Source organism: Bos mutus, chromosome 24, assembly GCF_027580195.1.
Source record: "Bos mutus isolate GX-2022 chromosome 24, NWIPB_WYAK_1.1, whole genome shotgun sequence".
NCBI lineage: Eukaryota > Metazoa > Chordata > Mammalia > Artiodactyla > Bovidae > Bos > Bos mutus.
In genome coordinates this window covers 61,776,204-61,796,884 of record NC_091640.1, presented here as the reverse complement: position 1 = coordinate 61,796,884, position 20,681 = coordinate 61,776,204, and the positions used below count along the sequence as shown (strand labels likewise).

At 45.4% G+C, this 20,681-nt stretch overlaps 1 protein-coding gene across 1 annotated transcript in view; it reads left to right on the top strand.

Moving 5' to 3' along the window:
• The first annotated feature begins 3,749 nt into the window (after positions 1-3,749).
• Positions 3,750-20,681, top strand: part of VPS4B (vacuolar protein sorting 4 homolog B) — a 28,897-nt gene continuing 11,965 nt past the window's right edge. The window contains exons 1-4 of the mRNA XM_070361980.1: positions 3,750-4,027; positions 14,177-14,288; positions 15,505-15,661; positions 18,164-18,231. Of these exons, the coding sequence (XP_070218081.1) occupies positions 4,001-4,027; positions 14,177-14,288; positions 15,505-15,661; positions 18,164-18,231 (364 nt within the window). The 5' untranslated portion in view covers positions 3,750-4,000. The remainder of the gene's footprint in view (positions 4,028-14,176; positions 14,289-15,504; positions 15,662-18,163; positions 18,232-20,681) is intronic.

Below are 20,681 nucleotides of genomic sequence, written 5' to 3'. Positions count from 1 at the left end.
CCAAAAATCCCAAGCTTTGAATCATAGCTTGTACTTCCTGGTGACCAATCCTCATCCAGGAGCCTACCCAGGGTCACCTCATTGGAACAAAAGACATTTCAATCACCCAGAAAAGCCCAAGGGTTCAGGAGCTCTGTGTCAGGAACTAAGGGCGCAGTTCAATATGTATTTTCTGTTTATCTCACACATGTAAAAGGAAAAAAGTTTCTATTCCACTAGAAGGTAAGCTCCAAAGAGCAGGACTTTTTAAGGAAACATTTTATCTTAAAATAATATTTACAAGAGAGTTTCAAAAATAAAGAGAATTCCCATATATGCTTCACTATATATCTCCTACTGTTAACGTCTTAAACAACCATGGTATATTTATCAAAACTAAGAAATTAGCATCATTATAATACTATTAGCTAAAAGACGTATTTTTATCCATTTTTCCCCTGTCTTTTTCTGTTTTATAATTCAATCCAGAACCCCATACTGCATTTAGTTGCCAGTCTCTGGAGTCTCACTTCCCGGGTGGTTCAGACGTAAAGAACCCACCTACCAATGCAGGAGCCACAGGAGACTTGGATTTGATCTGTGGGTTGGGGAGATCCCCTGGAGGAGGAAGTGGAAACCCACTCCAGCATTCTTGCTTGGAAAATCCCATGGACAGAGGAGCCTGGCGGACTACTGTCCTTGAGGTTGCAAAGATTCAGACATGACTGAACAGCTGAGCATGCACGCACAGACGCAATCCTAAAATCTGTGATGAGTTTCTCAGTCTTTCCTTATTTTTTAAGACTTTCACATTTTTGAAGCACACAGTCAGGTATTTTGTAGTTTTCTTTAAAAAAAAAAACAAAACTTTAATTTGTGTTTTTATGGTACTTTCTCATGATGAGACTGAAGTTTTAAAATCTCATAGGTGACACTTTTCTCATTGCACATTAGGGAGTACATGGTATCAACTGTATAGGTTATAAAAGAGAAATTACTGACTCTTTGGTTCACATCCAGCACCTAAATCAGCCTGGCACATAGTGGTACTCAACTGTGGTACTCAAATAAATTCTCTTTTCATTATCACATGTCTGTGCCTTCCACTAAATTGTAAGATCCTAAATGGCAAAGACCACATCTTATTCATATTCATAGGTTCCTAATGTGCAGTAGACTTGTCTTTAGTGGGAGTTCGGTAAACCTTTAGGGATTGAATTGAAAGGTAAATTGGAGTCTGGTTGTATCTTCAGGCAAAATCAAGCTTGAAAGTCATTAAGGAACCAGAGGTTGTTCTACACAGCTCAGTTAAATAGTTTAATATTTACTAAATGTCTAGTATGTGCTGCCATTCTAAGGACTGGATTCGCTATAGTATTTTATCAGTAACTGGAAGGGGACAGAAGGGTGGGAAGAACTGGTACACACAGGCAGAGAGGGGTCTTCAACTTTGAGCCTGGATGATGGAGAGCTGGTGATATTTATTTTGAGGAGCAAAGAGATGGAAGTTTGGAGTACACGATAATTAAGTTGACTTTTACTGCGTTGGATTTTTCCTGTGGGAAAATCCCATGGCTTTTGGAGCTCTCTGGGAGGCAGCTGTCAATGATGGGCAGAGGACAGGGAAGGCCTAGAGATTTAAATTTGAAGCCATTTCTATTCTATTGCATCTAGAACCCAGCAGGGAGATAAGATGGGCAAAGCTTGAGTAGTGAAAGAGAAGAGGGTATCAGACTCTGAGGGAACTCCGCCCTTAAGAGTGAGGAGGGGAGAAAGTGGAGAGATAAAGGACATCAGCACACTACCCAGAAGAGATTTCAAGAACTGGGTAGTTGCCAACACTAAATATGACGCAGGAGGGAAGATCTTTATTTAGGAGATGCCAGATGTTCAGAAAGAATTAGGGAAGGAGTGGGAAAGAAAACGTTGGAGTGATTAAACATCTATTTTGCTTTCCTTTGAGAAGCTAGAAAAGGAAGGGGGAAAATAGAAAGAATCGTGACTGCAAACAACAGAATGCTGGGGAAAGGTCTTATTTTAGTTCTGTCACTAATCTCTGACTTCCATCGTCCCACAGAAATCACTTAGCTGCTCAAGCCATTAACCTTCCCTGTCACAATAAATGGAATAAATAATATCTGATCTGACAGTTTCAGGGCTTCCCAGGTGGCACTAGAGGTAAAGAGCATGACTCCCAATGCAGGAGACATAAGAGATGTGGGTTCGATCTCTGGGTTAGGAAGAGCCCCTGGAGGAGGGCACAGCAACCCACTCCAGTGTTCTTGCCTGGAGAATCCCATGGACACAGGAGCCTGGTGGGCTACAGTTTATAAGGTCACAAAGAGTCAGACATGACTGAAGTGACTCTGCAGCAGCAAACAATTTCACAGGATTTGTTCAGCTGCCACATCCCCACCAATCTACTGGAAACTTCTTGAAAGGAGGGCCTGACACAATTTTCATTAAAATTCTCAGGGCTTCGTCGAGCCATGACAGTAACCATTTGGGAAAATGTTTGTTGGATGAAATGTAAAGTGTGAGCAATAATCAGCTCTAACACATCCTGAGATCTTCCTGTTCACTCATCACTGTGCAATGTGCCTAGGCACGCACCCCTAGCATTGTCCACAATCCTGAGATAGGTACCATAATGATCCCGTTTTGCAGAAGAGCAAATGGTAACCATGACACCACCTTATAACAAAAAGCAAACAAGAACTAAAGAGCCTCCTGATGAAAGTGAAATTAGAGTGAAAAATCTGGCTTTAAACTCAATATTCACAAAACTAAGATCATGGGATCTGGTCCCTTCACTTCATGGCAACTAAATGGGGAAACAGTGGAAACAATGACAGACTTTATTTTTGGAGGGCTCCAAAATCACTGCAGATGGTGACTACAGCCATGTAATTAAAAGACGCTTGCTCTTTGGAAGAAAAGCTATGACCAACCTAGACAGCATATTAAAAAGCAGAGACATTACTTTGCCAAAAAAGATCCGTCTAGTCAAAGCTATGGTTTTTCCAGTAGTCATGTATGGGTGAGAGATGGACTATAAAGAAAGCTGAGCACCGAAGAATTGATGCTTCTCAACTGTGGTGTTGGAGAGACTCTTGAGAGTCCCTTGGAGTGCAAGGAGATCCAACCAGTCCATCCTAAAAGGAATCAGTCCTGAGTGTTCAATGGAAGGACTGATGTTGAAGCTGAAACTCCAATACTGTGGCCACCTGATGCGAAGAGCTGACTCACTGGAAAAGACCCAGATGCTGGGAAAGATTGAAGGAGAGAGGAGAAGGGGACGACAGAGGATGAGATGGTTGGATGGTATCACCGACTCGATGAACACGAGTTTGAGTGAACTCCGGGAGTTGGCGATGGACAGGGAGGCCTGGCGTCCTGCAGTCCATGGGGTCGCACAGAGCCGGACCCAACTGAGCGACTGAACTGGTAACCGGCCCAAAGCCTCCATCAGTGGCTCTTGGAGCTCGGATGACAGAGCGACAGAGCACGCCCCACGCTCAGTCGCGTGAGAGGCGCCAGAACCAGTAACTCATCTCAAAGCACACCACAGCCGCAAAAGCAAGAAGCAGGAACAGCCCTGCACCCCCAGCGACCCCACCGGCTCAGCGGAGCCGTAGTGCGCCTACGCGCAGGCTGACTTCCGCCAGGCCTCAGCGGGGTTCCGGGACCCGCGTCCCGGCCTCGCGAGGCCCAGGGCGAAGGCGAGACCGCGACAGCCGGGTACGGGGTGGGGCGCGTGCTGATGGCGAAAGCGGAAGTTCTGCGGCAGAGGCGGGACGCGAGCCCGGCGCGGGGGGCTGGGATCGCGGAAGCTCCGTGGGGAGGGTCGGGCGCTGTCTGAGTGCCGGGCGGTTTCCGAACAGGTTCCAGAGGGAGGCAGCCGCGAGGTTCCAAGCCGCTGGCCTGCGTGCGTTCGGGCCGCTCCAGGTGTGAGTCGACGTCGCCCTGTTGCCTGCCTCCGCCCCAGGCCCTCCCCGGGGAGCCGCCTCGGGTCTCCACCATGGCGTCCACCCCTACCAACCTGCAGGTATCCCCGGCGCGAGAGGGTGGGGGGCGGGGAGGGCGGCCGCGGCCGCGCCCCTCGCGGGGCGGGGAGGGCGGTGCCCGCGCCCCGACCCGGGGAGAGAAGGCCGACTTCGCGTCTGCTCCTGGGCTCGCCGGAGCTCCCGGCTCTGTAGGACTCCTGACTTTTGTTGAGGCTTTTCTGCCGTGTGTATGTGTGGTGTTTTTCCCTTTCAAACCAGCGTGGGTTGAACTGAACTGGTTGAAGCTTGAGGGAGAGGCATAGACCCCAGTAGGTGTAAGGGAGAGAGGAAAGAATGGAATGCATGCAATGCACTGTTCTGGATCCGACGAAAATAGGAAGATTGGAGTCCTCTCCTGGTTCCTCAAGCTGCTGTAGCAAAGCCTTTCTTTCGAGCTGTCAGATGAGTAGAATCGTGAGCGTAGAATCTGAGGAATCCGTGAATTCCTGGACTGTGCGTTCAGGTGCGCCGCGATGGCTCCCCAAGTGTGGCATGTAAATAAGACCATGGAGTAGGCTTTAGCTCCTTTGTTACTTCACCTTTCCTACCGCAGTGAGTTCCGTGTTTTATTCGTAAAGCACGTGATCCTAATATTTTAGACAGTTGTTCACCCTCTGTGGAATGAAATTCTTTGAGATGAGACATTTTTTAAACAGTGCCTCCCATCCCTCGAACGGATCTAGGACTTAAGTGGGGTCAGTTCAGTCGCTCAGTCGTGTCCGACTCTGTGTAGACCCTATGGACTGCAGCAAGCCAGGCCTCCCTGTCCATCACCAACTATCCGAGTTTACTCAAACTCATGTCCATTCAGTCAATGATGCCATCCAACCATCTTATCCTCTGTCATCCTCTTCTCTCTCCTTCAGTCTTTCCCAGCATTAGGGTCTTTTGCAGTGAGTTGGCTCTTCGTATCAGGTGGCCAAAGTATTGGAGTTTCAGCTTCAACATCAGTCCTTCCAATGAATATTCAGGACTGATTTCCTTAGCATGGACTGGTTGGATCTCCTTGCAGTCCAAGGGACTCTCAAGAGTCTTCTCTAACACCACAGTTGAGAAGCATCAATTCTTCAGCGCTCAGCTTTCTTTATAGTCCACCTCTCACATCCATACATGACTATTGGAAAAATCATAGTTTTGACTAGACAGACCTTTGTTAGCAAAGTAATGTCTCTGCTTTTTAATATGCTGTCTAGGTTGGTCATAGCTTTTCTTCCACGGATCAAGCATCTTTTAATTTCATGGCTGCAGTCACCATCTGCAGTGATTCGGAGCCCCCCCCCCCAAAATAAAGTCTCTCCCTGCTCCTATTGTTTCCCCACCTAGTTGCCATGAAGTGATGGGACTGGGTGCCATGATCTTAGTTTTCTGAATGTTGAGCGTTAAGCCAACTTTTTTCACTCTCCTCTTTCACTTTCATCAAGAGGCTCTTTAGTTCCTCTTCACTTTCTGCCATAAGGGTGGTGTCATCTGCGTATCTGAGGTTATTGGTATTTCTCCCGGCAATCTTGATTCCAGCCTGGCATTTTGCATGATGTACTCTGAATGTAAGTTGAATAAGCAGGGAGACAGTATACAGCTTTGACATACTCCTTTCCCAATTTGGAACCAGTCCGTTGTTCCCTGTCCAGTCTAAGTGGGGTTTAGAATGTGACTTAGTGTCGAGGGCAGCAGTCCACTAGGTGAGTTTGGGACGAAAGGTGGTGTGAGTGCCCGTATTGAGCCCTCCTCTCGGTTTAATGATTGAAAAGGCGTCTACGCGCACAGGCACCTAGGACAGTCCTCGGAGGGTCTCCTCGGCCCAGAGCGGTTGGTCCTGAAGAGGGATCACTGAAAGTGGACCGACTTAAATCGAAATCAGATTTTCACCGGAAAGGGGGTGAAGTGCTTGCTTGGGACTTTTATATAGAAAATCGACCAAAAAGATTATGAAAATGTTTTGTTTCACAAAATATAATTGCAACTGTGACTTATTTCTTAGAGAATGTCGTGTGTTAATTTTTATATGTGTATCTTTGTCAACAAGATTTTCCTAAACTAAGATGCAACAATAATGTAACCCCATTCAGAAGGGGTCTTTTTGGCAAATGTCCTTGGGAAAGTGTTGGTCACTTGATAAGAGGATTGTTCCCTTGGGTATCAGAGGTGGCTTCTTCTGAAGCGCCCGCCTTGTCTTCGTCCCTGTGGGTATGTCAGTTACCTGCATAGTTTTATTCCACCGTCTGTAAAACGTGTTTTTTATTGAAGTTTCATTGATTTACAGTTTTATACTGGTTTCAGTTGTACAGCATAGTGATTCCGTTTTTCTACAGATTATGCGCCACTAAAAGTGTTCACAAGATAATGGCCGTGATTTCCTGTGCCCATCTGTTTCCTTGTTGCTATCCACCTTCTGCATAGTCCACCAGCGTTTCATTTGTCAAAAATCTGCATGTGATTTAGGCTTCCTACAATATAATCTTCATCTACTTATCCATGTTTTTTCTTTTGCAAGATTACAGTTTCATTCTATAATGGTTTGCATTATATTGGAATTGGACTATGCATGTTCTTCAGTGAATCAGTTTGAGATTGACCTGTCTTAAAGGCATAGTTGCTAGTGTTAAACAGGAAGAGAGAATGAGTTGTATTTTTATCAGTGGTTGGGTCAGGTGCACTTTCTCATTCAACCTTTTCAACCTTCTAACGTAGGAAATTTGGGTGAAGAATATTTAACTGACAAATAACTTTCCAACCAAACAAGGCAAAAGTCCCCATAGCCAGATGCTTATAATCAAATGGAGGAAAGCAGATAACTAAAAATCAAATAAAATAATGTAATGATGCTCTAGTGAGGGAGGGCAGAAAGGAAGGGCTTGTGTAACTCTTCTAGGAGAAATGAGAACGGTCCCACAGAGGAGGTGATGGTGAGTTTAGATAAAGCGAGATATGGACACTAACTAACTAGGTTGTTGGGTGTGATCTCATTTAGTCCTCAGAACAGCTCTTCAAGGAGAGTATTGCTTCAGTTTCTCAGTATAAGAATCCAGGGCTTATGAAGGTTATGATTTACCCAGAGACATACAGTTAATTTGTTGAAGGTAGTTTTGAATCCAGGCCTATCTGCTTATATGTTGGTGCTTTTCATGATAAAATCATGCCTTCTTGGACAGGAGAGTAGGAGGCATTCCAGGTAGAGAAAATGAACTGAGGCCTCAGTCTAGAAGTGTAACAGGCCTCGGAGAGAGTCCGGAGAAACTGCGCGTTCATTGTGCATGGAACTCACATTTCCTCAGTCCGGAATGTTTGTTTGTTTTTAAGAGTGTCTACATGGTGGGGCATCATAAAAGAAATATATCATCCTTGATTTCCAAGGGCTTATATGCTGATGTGAAAACAGACATACAGAGTGACTGTTGGGGTATTTTGTGACCTTTGGAAGGATGTGCAGGGGGCAGTGGAGATTCAGAGGACACATGGTTAGGTCTCCTAGGCTTGCTGGGGAGGGCTTCCAGCAGGAGGACCACAGTGCCTGTTCTGAGTCCTCGAGAAGCTGGAGTTTTACAGGGAGGCGGTGGGCAGTGTTCCAGGTGGGCTGCAGGCTGCACACGGAGGTGCAGAGTCTGAGCCATCCGGGTTGGCCCAGTAGTTTGGCGTGACGGGAACGGAGTGTGCGGGGAGAGGTTGAGCCTAGGTTGGCCACGTCCCGAGCAGCAGTGCGCGCGCAGGTGATTGACCCCATCCTGCTCCATGTGGGGAGTCAAGAGGAGCAGGAAGCTCCAGTTTTTGTTCTAGAACAAAACTATTGTGTGTGTACAGGGACAGCTTGACTGGTGGCAGGCCTGGAAGCACTGAAACCAGTTAGGAGGCAGGTTCTGTCTCTGGTGGGAGGAGGCGAAGGCCAGAGTGGTGCGGTAGCTGTGAGAATTGAGGCAGGGCTGGTGAGAGACGGACCTAAGAGGAAGGGGAGCTGGGCCTGGCTCTCCACTCAAAAAGTGAGTTTTCTCCCAGATTCTTTGTTGAGTGTCTGAGTGGGTTGGTTCTGGGATTACAGGAAGACAGGGAGCATCTTTGGGGCTGGAGGGGTCCTGAGCTTTTGGGGCTTGAAGTGCTTGTGGGGACAGTCAGGTGGAAGTGTCCACTGAGCAGTTGGGTTCCTGTATGTAGAACTTAGACTGGGTGGGGATAAGGATTTGGGGGTTCCTGGCACACAGAGCAACCCACTCCAGTGTTCTTGCCTGGAGAATCCCAGGGACCGGGGAGCCTGGTGGGCTGCCGTCTATGGGGTCGCACAGAGTCGGACACGACTGAAGTGACTTAGCAGCAGCAGCAGCAGCACACAGATGGTAGCAGAGGTTGGGGCGTCCTGGAGTTTATGGAATGAGGGGAACAGGGACCAAGGCACAAACCGAGTGGAATAGCAGCGTTAGGAGAGAGAAGGCAGCCTGAGAAGAGTGGTGCCGCAGCCAGGAGTGACGCCTGGGAGGGCAGAGGAGGCCGCGTCACGGCTCTGGCTGATGAGGGCTCACCTGGTCACCGGAGCCCCGAGAGAGGGCTCGGGCCGTCGGAGCAGGAAGACAACTCTGGGCGGAGCTGGGAAACCGAGATGCACGCAGGGTTCTCCTTGGGACTTGGCTGTGGAGGTGAAGAGATAGGTAAGTTGTTAGTTACATGGAATCTTAGAATTAGGGAGAGGTGGTGTGTTTTGTTGGTGTTTTGTAGCTGTGAGTCTAAGATAGGATTTACATACATTTTTATGCTAAGGATTGCTCCCTTGAAAAAGGGGGAAGTTAGGTTGGGGAGAACAGTTGCGCTGGTATAATTGAGGGGAGTAACTGTCAGAGGACGAAGCGGGGGTAGGTTCCAGAGCACTGGGGAAAAATTACCATCTTTCCTCTTGAGACAGGTGGTTCTGGAATTTTCCCAGGGTTTTCTCGCATGCACGTGTTATGGTCTCCTAACTTGAAAAGGACAGTCCCAGGAGTCCCCGGCCTTTGTAACTCCACGTCGATGATTGGATCCTGGCTGATCCCAGTGTCCAGTCAGTCTCATGCTAGACTCCGGAATATAAAAGAGCAGTTACGACAGACGTGACTCCTGTCCTCATGAAGCTTATATTCTGGTAGGAGAGGACAGGCCAAAACCAAAACGACCTGCACAGAAAGAAGCTGCTGGGAGCATTTTAAACAGAAGAGTGATGTGTTTGCAAATTGAATTAATTTGGGAATCATCAGCCTAAAGATAATCAGTTTTAATCATTGAGAACAGCTCACCTAGGGAGGTAGTAAGCAGAAGCCCCACCCAAGCCCAGAGGAACCTTAATATCTTTCAGTGTCAAGAAGAAGAATCAGCAAAGGAAACTGAGCAGGATCTGTCAGAGAGGTAGGAGGACAGTGTAATATTCTTTTGTAGAACATTGTCGAGGGATCACAATGAAGACAGAGCTGGCCTTTGGATCTGGCTTCACAGAGAACCTTGATATGAGCAGTTTTATTAATAAGATAAGGGACAGGAGCCCAGGTCGATAGCTGAAGGGTATATAGAAAGAAGGAACTGGAGAGAATAGAGGCTGCTTTGGTGAAGTTTGGGTTCTCAACAGTAGCAGAGAAACAACCAAGCTGAAGGGGGTGTTAGTGTCAGGGCTCTCTGAAGGAGGGTTGTTTGCAGGCACAGGGAAACATCTGGTGGAGAGAAATTGTCAGAGATGACAGATGGAAGCCCCCGTCCTGGTGGAGGTTCTCCGTATGGAAGGAGATGGTCAGTGAGTGAGTGTGCTGGGGTGTGATGGAATAAGCGCAGGGCAGGCGGAGAGCTAAGCATGAGGATGGGGCGCAGCCTTTTAAACAGGGAATCGGCCTTTGAATGGAGCCTCCCTGAGGACGGGCTTCCCTGGTGGCTCAGCTGGTAAAGAATCCAACTGCAGTGCATGAGACCTGGGTTTGATCCCTGGGTTGGGAAGATGCCCTGGAGAAGGGACAGGCTCCCCGCTCCAGTATTCTGGCCTGGAGAATTCCATGGACTATACAGTCTCACAAAGAGTTGGACACGACTGAGAGACTTTCACTTTCTCTGGGAACTGGTATTTGAACTACAATCTGAGGGAAGAGCGTCCTCAGCAGATGGACGCGAGTGCACAGGGACCACAGGGTTTCAGCTGAGACCCAGACAGAGCCAGGCCGACACAGACCACAACCCAGCACTGGGGGCTGATTGTCTGCAGGGGGAAACCGCCCAAGGGTGCCCCTCCCTGGTGCTGTACGGGCTTCAGCATCACGTGTGGAGCAGGCTGACCGCTAAGAGGAGGCTAGGCAGTAAGTCTGACAAAAGCGTTAGAGGACGGAGCTGGCAGCGATTTTAACTTTGTCTCAAACGCAAAGTGCTAACAGGGATGAGGATGCAGTGAGGCGCTCAGCAGGAACAGCAGAGGCTCGTCCTCAAATCCTCAGCTCTGAGTGGAGGTGAGGCCCTTGCTGTCCAATGTGGCTGCTGCGTGTGGCAATTCACATGTCACTTAAATGAAATTTAAAACTCACTTTTCAGTCACATTAGCCAAAAGTTTCAAGAGCTATGTTTTCCTGTGCTGGACGATGCAAATACAGAGGCGTACTTCATCAGAAAAAGTTACCATATATGGAACTAGATTATTAAGTACTGACTATACTGGTTTCAGCTGGTGTCATTTTGGTTCCAAAAAGAGGGCTGACTGATGCGCCCACCCTTTATATCCTGCTGGGCTGACCAGACTTGCAAATTAAGCTTCGAGTTCAACAATCTGAACTATGAAGCTTGTACTGCTGCTGCTAAGTCCCTTCAGTCGTGTCCGACTCTCTGCGACCTCATAGACGGCAGCCCACCAGGCTCCCCCATCCCTGGGATTCTCCAGGCAAGAACACTGGAGTGGGTTGCCATTTCTTTCTCCAATGCATGAAAGTGAAGTCGCTCAGTCGTGTCCAACTGTTAGTGACCCCATGGACTGCAGCCCACCAGGCTCCTCCGTCCATGGGATTCTCCAGGCAAGAGTACTGGAGTGGGGTGCCATCACCTTTTCCGCTACATGTACTGCTACGTTTGATCAACTCTAAAACACACCATTTATTTTTCTTCCCTCTTGCTACTGCAGCTGGAAGGCCTGTTCCTCCCGTTTATCCCATTTATATGCAGTCCATGAGCAACTGCTTCCAGATATACTATTTATAGCGTATGATTCGTTTTTGCATTATATGAATAATGTCTAATTGTATGCTTATTTTTGGTATAGTATGACCGTGATCACTTTTTCTACTGGCTCTTATTTCTGTTAAATACAGTTTTACTACCTAAATTAATCCAGGCGGAATGTTTCGGTAAGCATGCTTGTTCCTTATTTGTATGTGTGTTCGTATTGTAGAATCTTAAAGATAGCTTTCTCAGTGAAAATCTCACTCTGAGATGATCACAGACCCGCATGCAGTTGTGAGGAGCAGTAGAGCCTGTGTAGCCGTCACCCTGGCGTCCCCAGGGGCAGCGTCTCGTGTAGCAGTGTCACAGCCCAGGTGTTGGCCTTGGTACCTTCCGCTGTGTTACTCAGATTTCCCGTTTTACTTTGTGTGTCTGTCAGAGTTCTGACACACGAGTTCACTCTTGAATCCCTTCCCACAGTCGTGATACAGAAGAGTTCTATCCACAGGGATCTCTCTTGCTGCTCTTTTATAGCCACAGTCCCTTCTCTTTCTCTTCCCCCTGCATCCTTATCTCCTGACGATGCCTAGCTGGTTTTGTCATTTGAGGTTATATGAATGGACTCGTGCCCTTTCAGGATCGGTTCTCCTCACTTAGCATACTTCTTCCAAGCTGTGTATATCAGTAGTCCATTCCTTTTTGTTACTGAACAGTACTTATCCCTGCTGTGGGCGTACCAGAGCTTAGCCATGCAGCCTTTGAAGGACATCCAGGACGTTCAAGTACAATTTTTTGTGCAAACATAGTCTTCCTTTCTCTGGGATAACCGCCCCAGAGTGCAGTTGCTGGTTCATATGGTAGTTACCTGTTTAGATTTGTAAAAAATAAAAAAACCTAATTCCCAGAATAACTGCACCGTTTCCGTCCCAGCAGTGTAGAAGCGACTCCCTTCTCTGCGTGCTCATTGCCGTTTGGTGTTGCCGCGTTTTCTTTTAGCCGTTCTGACCGTGTTCCGTGCTGCCCGTGGCGTTCAGTCTGCATCCCGCTCGCGGCTGGCGGTGTTGAGCGCGTCTCATGCGCTTACTCGCCGTCTGTGTATCCTCTTTGGTGAGATGTCTATTTATGTCTTTAGCTTGTTTTCTACTTCAGTTGTTTTTAAACTGTTGATTTCTGAGAGTTCTTTCTATATTCTAAGTACTGGTCCTTTCCCTAATATGTGGTTTGCAAACATCTCCCAGTCTGTAAGTTGTCTTTTCATCCTTTTAATGGGATGTTTTGTAAAGCAAGGGTTTTTGACGAGGCTCAGTTCGTTTGTCCCCTGACCTTTGAGGTGTAATTGACACATAGAGTCAGACGTGCAGCCTGGTGCGCTGTGTACGCTGCGAGAGGATCCCCACGGTGAGTCTAGTTAACGTCGGTCACCACGCACGGTTTCCTTGTGGTGAGAGCTCTCTGGTAATAGCCATTCGGATGGGTGTGGGGTGGCATCTCGTTGTCTTGATCTGCGTTTCCCTGACGACTGGCACTCCTGTGCCCCTTTTCGCGTACCTGTTGGCCATCTGTATGTCTTCTTTGGAAGAATGTTTGTTCAGATCCTCTGCCCGTTTTTTTGATCAAATTGGATTTTTGCTATTGATTTGTTTTCCTGACACTAACCCCTTGTCAGACATACGTGATTTGTAAGTATTTTCTCCCTTTCAGTTGGTTACCTGTTGGTTCTGTTGATTGTTTCCTTTGCTGTTCAGAGCTTTTTTTGTTTGATGTAGTCACACTTACTTATTTTTGCTCCTGTTGCCTTTATGGTGTCAAAGCCAAAATATTGTCACCAAGACCAGTGTCAGGGAGCTTCTCACTTGTGTTTTCTTCTGGGAGTTTTACGGTTTTAGGTCTCATGTTCAGATCTTTAATCCATTTTTAAGTTAATACCTGTATAAGGTGTAAGATAATGCTTATTTTCATTTTTTGCAAATGACTGTCCAGTTTCCCCAGCACCACTTATTGGAGAGCCTATTCCTTCCCTCCCATACCCGTCTTGCCCCTTTGCGGTGAGTTAATTGACGGTGTCTGTATTGGCTTACCCCTGGCCTCTTTCTTCTGGCCCACGATCTACGTGCCTGCTTTATTTTTCCTTCTCATGCGTTCTGTTTTGGTGTCGAGTCTGAGAACCCTTTGCCCTTGATGCTGAAGATGGCTTTGTTTTGTCTAAAGATGTTATGGTTTAAGTCCATGATCCATTTTGAGTTAGTTTTTGTACAAGTACAGAGTTTGGTTTGCGATTTCTCCTTCTCTCTCTATTTTATTTTGGCTCATGGATGTTCAGTTGCTCTGGAGCTGGTTCTGAGGCCTGTCTCTCTGCCCTTACCTGCCTTTCTGTGTCTTTGTCAGAGTTCAGTTAGAGGTGTTTGTATGGATCTAATTCTGGTAGTTGTTTTTTGTTTTTTTAATGCTACCCAAAATTGCCTGTTTCATTATAGAATTTTTGAAGTTTCCAGGTCTTGTTTTATTTGTTAAGACTTCTCTGGTTACTCTTTGCTCACTGAACCTTTTAGTTAATTACAGAGTTAAAAGATTTGGGTACTTTTCACACTATGGTTTCATTGCTCTGTTGCTTCTGAAGGGCTTTTCCCCCATTTAAATTTTACTGCTGTCATACGCTTTAGACGTAACAGCATTTGGTTTTTGAGAATTTCCGTCAACGTTTTTAAGTTGAATTTTCATCTTACTCTATTATTCCTTACTAGCCCTGAGCTTGACTTTTGTTGGGTGAAAAATTATGTGAGACTTAGTGATTGGTACTAGGTAAAGTGGTGTTCAGATAGCGTTTACCTATGTAACAAACGTAATTTGCATTTATAAATAGTCACCATTTATAACGTCATGCAGTTGTGATTTAGAGAAAAAAAGATTTGTTTTAAAGTTGCTTTTATTTTTAAAGAAAGCTTTCAATATGGTTATTGACTTCAGAGTTATCCTGTGCTTTGATTTTGATGGTATGGTTTTTGTCTCCCTTCAAACAGAAAGCCATAGATCTTGCTAGCAAAGCAGCCCAGGAAGATAAAGCCGGAAACTACGAGGAGGCCCTTCAACTCTACCAACATGCTGTGCAGTATTTTCTCCACGTGGTTAAATGTAAGGTCATCGTTTGTTTTGTTATTTTAAAAACAATAAAATAGAAAAGATTATTCATTTCTGTTCCGAGAAATAGAAAAGATTATCCTATTTCATTTATAAACATTGAAATACAATCCTAGAAGATTATAAAATATCACTTTGCAAAGAAGCCCCACCAGCTTCTTGGTGGTTCCTGAGTCCTCAGCCAGCGAGTGTGTGCAGCTGCCGCGCTTACTGCTCTGTGCACCCAAACACTCAAATGCCGTCTAGCCAAGGAAAAGGAGGGTTTTTATTTTACTGGTAATGTACCCAGATCTGTAATCTGGACTTACTCATTTTGTAAACGTCTCTTTGAAAATAATGTTTTAAAAAGAGGTTGGGAGACGTTTCATTTGTGTATGTCCAAATTTGTGTTCAGTGTTAACATCGCCCCCTGCCCAATCCCCAGCACTGTTCTAGACAGTGGGATACAGCAGTAAGGGAGAAACGGATAAAGAAAAACCTTTTAAACCTAATGCTGAATGCATGTGAAATAAGATGTTAAAAAAGTGTCTTTCTGTCTGTTACTGTTTTAAATAAAAATTTTAGCAGTTGGGTAATTAAGGATTTTCTTCTGAGCTTCCCTCTTTAATTCTGAGGTTTTTCTGTCAAATTAAAGTGAAACTAAGAATGAGTCTTAACCTGATGAGATGGATAGGGCTCATCTCATGAACTGCATATATTGCTGAAGTCTCCTTTCAAACAGCCCTCACTGGGGCCTTTATGTAATAAAATTACTGTATTGGTGGTACACATAATATCTGGGATTTCTGTCACTTTTTATATTCTGAAGTAAAGCTTACATAGGCATTAGTGGGAATGGTTAATATTGCTTTATTTTTGTTTGTCTTATAATTGGTTTTGTGTGAGATAAACAGCTTTCAACTATCTGCAGAGAATGTAAGGGAAGAGTATGAGTCCCACAGGATGTTACGGATTTCTGCTCACTCTTTAGCGTGAACCTAAAGTATACCAGTGTCTTGCTCAGAGCTCTTTCTGACTCGCACTCAGTGTTGAACCCTGCCGGATGAAGGATCAGAAAAGATGGATCATCATTTGATTATGATGAACCAGAGATGATCTTTTCTCTCTCCTCCAAAATAGATTTTCCTTGTTTGAAAAGTGTGTCTTAAGAGTTTAAATCTGTCTGTAAAGAACACTGAAGGAAAAAATCTCTTGCATTTCCCTTCACTAGATGAAGCACAAGGTGATAAAGCCAAGCAGAGTATCAGGGCGAAGTGTACGGAGTATCTTGATAGAGCGGAGAAGCTGAAGGAGTACCTGAAGAAGAGAGAGAAGAAGCCCCAGAAGCCGGTGAAGGAGGGGCAGCCGGCCCCCGCTGACGAGAAGGGGTATGCGTCTCAGAGTGAATCACAAGAGTGCAGGAGTTTGTGAAGGAAATTTCTTTTGTTGAAACTATAGGCTTTAGAAAAGGGTGGCTCCTGGGCAGATCTGACCCACGGCCTGCTTTGTGATGCTGTGTGGGGGTACAGCCTCCTCCCTTCAGTTCCCTGTTGTCTGCGGCTCCTTTTGCGTCAGACCCGCAAAGCTGAGTGGTTGTGACAAAGGACTGTGTGGCCCACAAAGCCTGAAATGTCGACGGTCTGATTCTTTACAGAAAAAAGTTTTCGAACCCCTAGTTTGCCAAGCTCAGGAGGTGATAGCCATCAAATCGTCTCCTTGACTGGCTGGTAGCAGAAGAAACGCTTGGCAGGAATGCTGCCCAGTTCTTTCCCTCTGACCATCGTGTAATGAGGTTTAAAATTGTAGGAGTGGAGCGCAGGCTCCTGAGATCATCCCTGTGATCACCAGGCACAGGGTCCCTCGAAGGCAGTGCTTGGGGGCCTGTGGCTACTCGCATGGGCAACTGTCAGATCTAAGAGTTGACAGGCTCCTTCGGACTACGTGGAAGACTTGGAAGAAACTTTTAGTAGGCTCAGGAGTTTTATATTCTCTGTTCATGACGTGGTCAGAGAACCAGGAGCTCCTGTGACACCCTAAGAATATTTTATCTTCTCACAGCTCTAGCATCGGCAGGACAAAAATGAGGCCCTCGCTGACCTCATAGCTTACCGAATTTCAAAATCAGTTGAACTTCACTGGTTTTCTTATGTGAAAATCGGGACATTTCTCTTAAGTTGAAATGAAACTGCTGGGAAGGATCAGTTGACCTTGGGTCCTCGGGCCCTCAGATCTCACTGAGGCCCCCTTGGCAGCAGAAGCACCCCCTCCCCTGCGGGCTGAGGCCCTCTTGGTCACGCTTGGAGAGCCTGTGGTGTCCCTGCTGAGGTGACGCCCTGCTTCTGTAGTGGACGGCAGGACCAGCTTTAAACTGAGACGGGGTAAAGCAGAGAAGCCATTACTTCCTGGTAGTAGAGGTGCAGAATGCACGGAGAGCGAGCACAGAGGCTCACGGCCCCCGGTCCCTGCTGCGGCGTCTCGGGCTGAGAGGCTGGTGTGCTTCCCGGAGGGAGAGCGCACTGCGCGGGTCGCGCTGCCTCTGGAAGAGCTCTCTGCAAAACTGGTGCTGAAGGCTGTTCTTGTTGTTTGCCTTTCCTTGGAAAAGCGGTAATCCTCTTTGGCTGTCTTGCAGTTAGTGAAAATGGGTACTGATATAGGTCTTTTGTAGAAGCACAGTGTCGTAAAGCACCTTTTGGAGACGTGTAGCGCTTTCCCTTCCAGAATCCGAGGGCCGGGGAGACAAGTTTGGACTCCATATGGCTAGGGGCCTAGGAATGGCAGGTTTTCTTTAACCAAGTACTGTCTGTTGTACAAGAAAGTGTGGTAGAAAGAGGTTAGAGAGTTGGTAGACCCCCAAGTCTAAAGTCAAGGTGAGTCAGTTTGGAGTCTCTCCCTCACCCATAAATAACCCCACCATCCTGTGAGAACCACACAGTCCTGTTTTGAGATGAAACCTGCCAACTTTTTATGTAATGACATTTTTTAAATATTGTAAAAAATGTGTCTTAAAGGCATATTTTTTGCTTTAAAGATTGCAGCATGTTCTATATACTAATCCTTATAGTTGAATGCACATTATTACTGATTTTTCCCCTATTGTCAACAACATGGGCATGATTATCCTTGCAGTCAAATCCCTGAACTCATTTTAAATTACATCCTCAGAATAAATCCCTAGATAGGAAATGTCTGGATTTAGCTCCTTATTCTTTGGGGTCAGTTCATTTTCATCAGAAGTTTAATCTGTCTTTTGGAACCCCCAGACTAAGGTTACCAATCTTTGTACCTTAAATAGTATTCTGGGTTTTTTCCCTCCTAGTTATGGCTTCTTGGTCTAATATATAGTTTGCCTGGTCCTGATTTTTTTAATTGTTGTTGTTTACAACATTCTTGTAATTCATCTTAAATCTTCTGTGGAATAAAGTATTGGTCATGCATTTATGAGTTAATACATGCATAGGTATGTCACGGGAATTTGGAGCTAGTTCCTGACTTCATTCTGGTCTTTTTCTCCATTTTCTGTTCACAGTTCCATTTTGATAGGTAATAGGCCGGCTTCCCACCAATGCGTGTTCATCCCTGGGTGGGGAAGATCCCCTGGAGAAGGGGATGGCAACCCCCTGCAGTGTCCTTGCCTGGAGAAGCCCATGGACAGAGGGGCCTGGTGGGCTGCAGTCCACGGGGTTGCAAAGTCAGACACGACATCACAGCTAAACAACAAATGCCTGCTTCCTGTTTTGTTTAGTATGTTCTTCAAAGTAATAAAATGAGCTAAGCTTTTAGTGACTGTCTTATTTTGCTACTTTCATTACAGATACTTCTTTTCCTTTATTTTTTGCCGTATTTTGATAGCAATGAGTGATCATTTGAATGTATTAAATTCTTTTTATTAGGAATGACAGTGATGGGGAAGGAGAATCTGATGATCCCGAAAAAAAGAAACTGCAGAATCAACTTCAAGGTCGCTTTAGATTTCACTTTTAAATTTACTTATTTTTTAAAAACTCGTAGTGAATTGTCTGTTTGAGTTGGTTTTTCTTTCCCACCTGTACTTAAATGAGGCCCAAGAACTGGCTTTGGTCCCAGTGATTGCGTGCTGGCTTTGTTTGAAACCGTTTTTGTAAGATTTCCTGTCTAGGTTCTCAGATTGGTTGGTTTTTCCTAGGCTGCTGTTTCACGTTATATCTGCCTTAAAAAGTGTACTCTTTCACTTTGCCTTATTTGCCCCGTTTTAGAGAGCGTAGCAGTTACACTGTTCACGTACTATGCAGTCTGACGGTGTTGGCGTCTCCTGTCAGGAGCAGGATGGCTCAGGCTCGCGCTTGGCCGTCACCACAGTCACTGCCACTACGCCACTGGCACTGTCTGTTTCATGGTCCTGCCTGCTCTTCTCATGCTTTCTTACCCCGTTTCAGTGCTCCTGTTTACACTGCTCTTTCCCCTTTAATTTTCACACCTTCCACACTGTAAAAGCCCTTTCTCTCTGCTGTAGGGAATGGGATGATGGGGAGGGTCTAGACTGTGGCTCCGTTCACATCTGGATTCCACTGCAGGCTGTGCTGGGCTTAAGTCTTTCTGATCTGGGGCAAGGAGCCTGATGTCTCAGAGCCTGAGACACCCCCCCCCCGCCCCGCTCTAAAATGCAAGTTAAAAATGCTTTCGGGGCTCTGAAAAGGTTAGCAACAGTGTAAAACTACCTAGTGTTCCATCTGACAAATGCTAGGGATTCAGTACGTAGGGATTCAGTACGTAGTCCCTGGAGGAGGGAATGCTGCCCGCTCCAGTGTGCCTGCCTGGACAGTCCCATGGATGGAGGAGCCTGGTGGGCTACAGTTCATGGGGTCGTTAGAGTCGGACTCAACTAAAGCGACTTAGCACGCAGAGGAAATAGTAGCTCTGTATCTAAAAAGGCATCTCATTAATTACTGACTTCTTTAATTCCTGATATTTGATTGTTCTTTGATATATTAGCAAATGGTTTTTCAAGTTGAATTTTATGCTCAGTCACTGGATTTTATTCATTTAAATCTTGCCAGGCAGAACGCAGCGTTGTATCTGGGAACGATAGCCATCCCACGGGGCCAGCCTCAGGGACTGGTGGACGTTCCTAGTTTGGACAGACCTTTATCCTTGCTGTTCGAGTCTCTTCATTTTGTTCGTATTTCTGTCTTACCGACCCCACGGGGATGGATAGGGGAATCCTATAAGGATAATACTTCAGAAACCCTACAGTTATCGAGGATGTTTTATGTGCCGAGAACATCAGTGGTGGGTGTAGTCCAAGGCCGGTAACTGCAGTTCCCACTGCCTCGAGCATGGTGGGCCTGCTTCCTCCTCGGTTAGCTTTTTAGGGCCACCCCGTGGGCCATGCCAGGTGGCTTTATTTTACTGATAAGGCAGAAAGCCTTTTTCTCTCCATTCTTTTGGTTTTGTTCCCCATCTCTCCGGCTCTGCCCCACTGAAGGAAAAATTGGAATTTTTAATATCTTTAATTTTGGAAAAGATACAACCCAGTTTTTAATAAGGAATACTTTTCTACATTTCCTATCAGTGACGATAAGGCCCAAGGATGTATAAAAATGCAGATGCTTAAAACATTTAAATGAGGAAATTTATTTGGAATTTCAGGATGAAATAGAATATGGAGAGAGTCCTAGCTTTTCTTATCTGAGAATCCTTTTTTCCACATCTTTTAGTTTCATGGTTTGCTGATGGATTTCATTGTAAAATAATCCTTTTTTGAATCTTTTCTCACTTTTCCTGAAATAGTTTTCCAAATCTTTTACTTCTGTTTTAGGTTATGATATTAAGTGTAATATTTAATTATTAAAATTAATGATTTGAGTCTTCTGTTAATTTTGATATTCAGTGACTTTGAGGTTAAATAACATATTAATATCTGGAGTAGGAAATGGCAACCCACTCCAGTATTCTTACCTGGAAAATTCCATGAACAGAGGAGCCTGGTGGGCTACAGTCCGTGAGCTTACAAACATTTCGACATGACTGAACAATTGAGCACACACACACAGGGCGTGTTAGTGTAATAAGTAATGCCAAAGGCTGGATGGATTTATTAGATTGGGAATAATCAAATTGTTTGGCTTTTATTTTCTAATAATCCTTCCCTTTTAATTTTAAAAATCATGACTCCATGTCTAGTAATTAATGTTACTTTCATCTAGATGTTCTTTTATCACTGAACATTCCAAAGTCACCTAGTTTAAACTTTAAGGAGAAAAGTATTAATTAAATGTGAAGATAAATTATGTCATACTTAGAAAATTCATAGCAAAACCTTTTAGTTGACGAGATAATGCTTATGTATAAATCTACTTTTGTTTAATAGACACAAAATCTTGTCAGATGACATAATGTTTTTCTCATGTAGGGTTACTAATCAGAATGGAA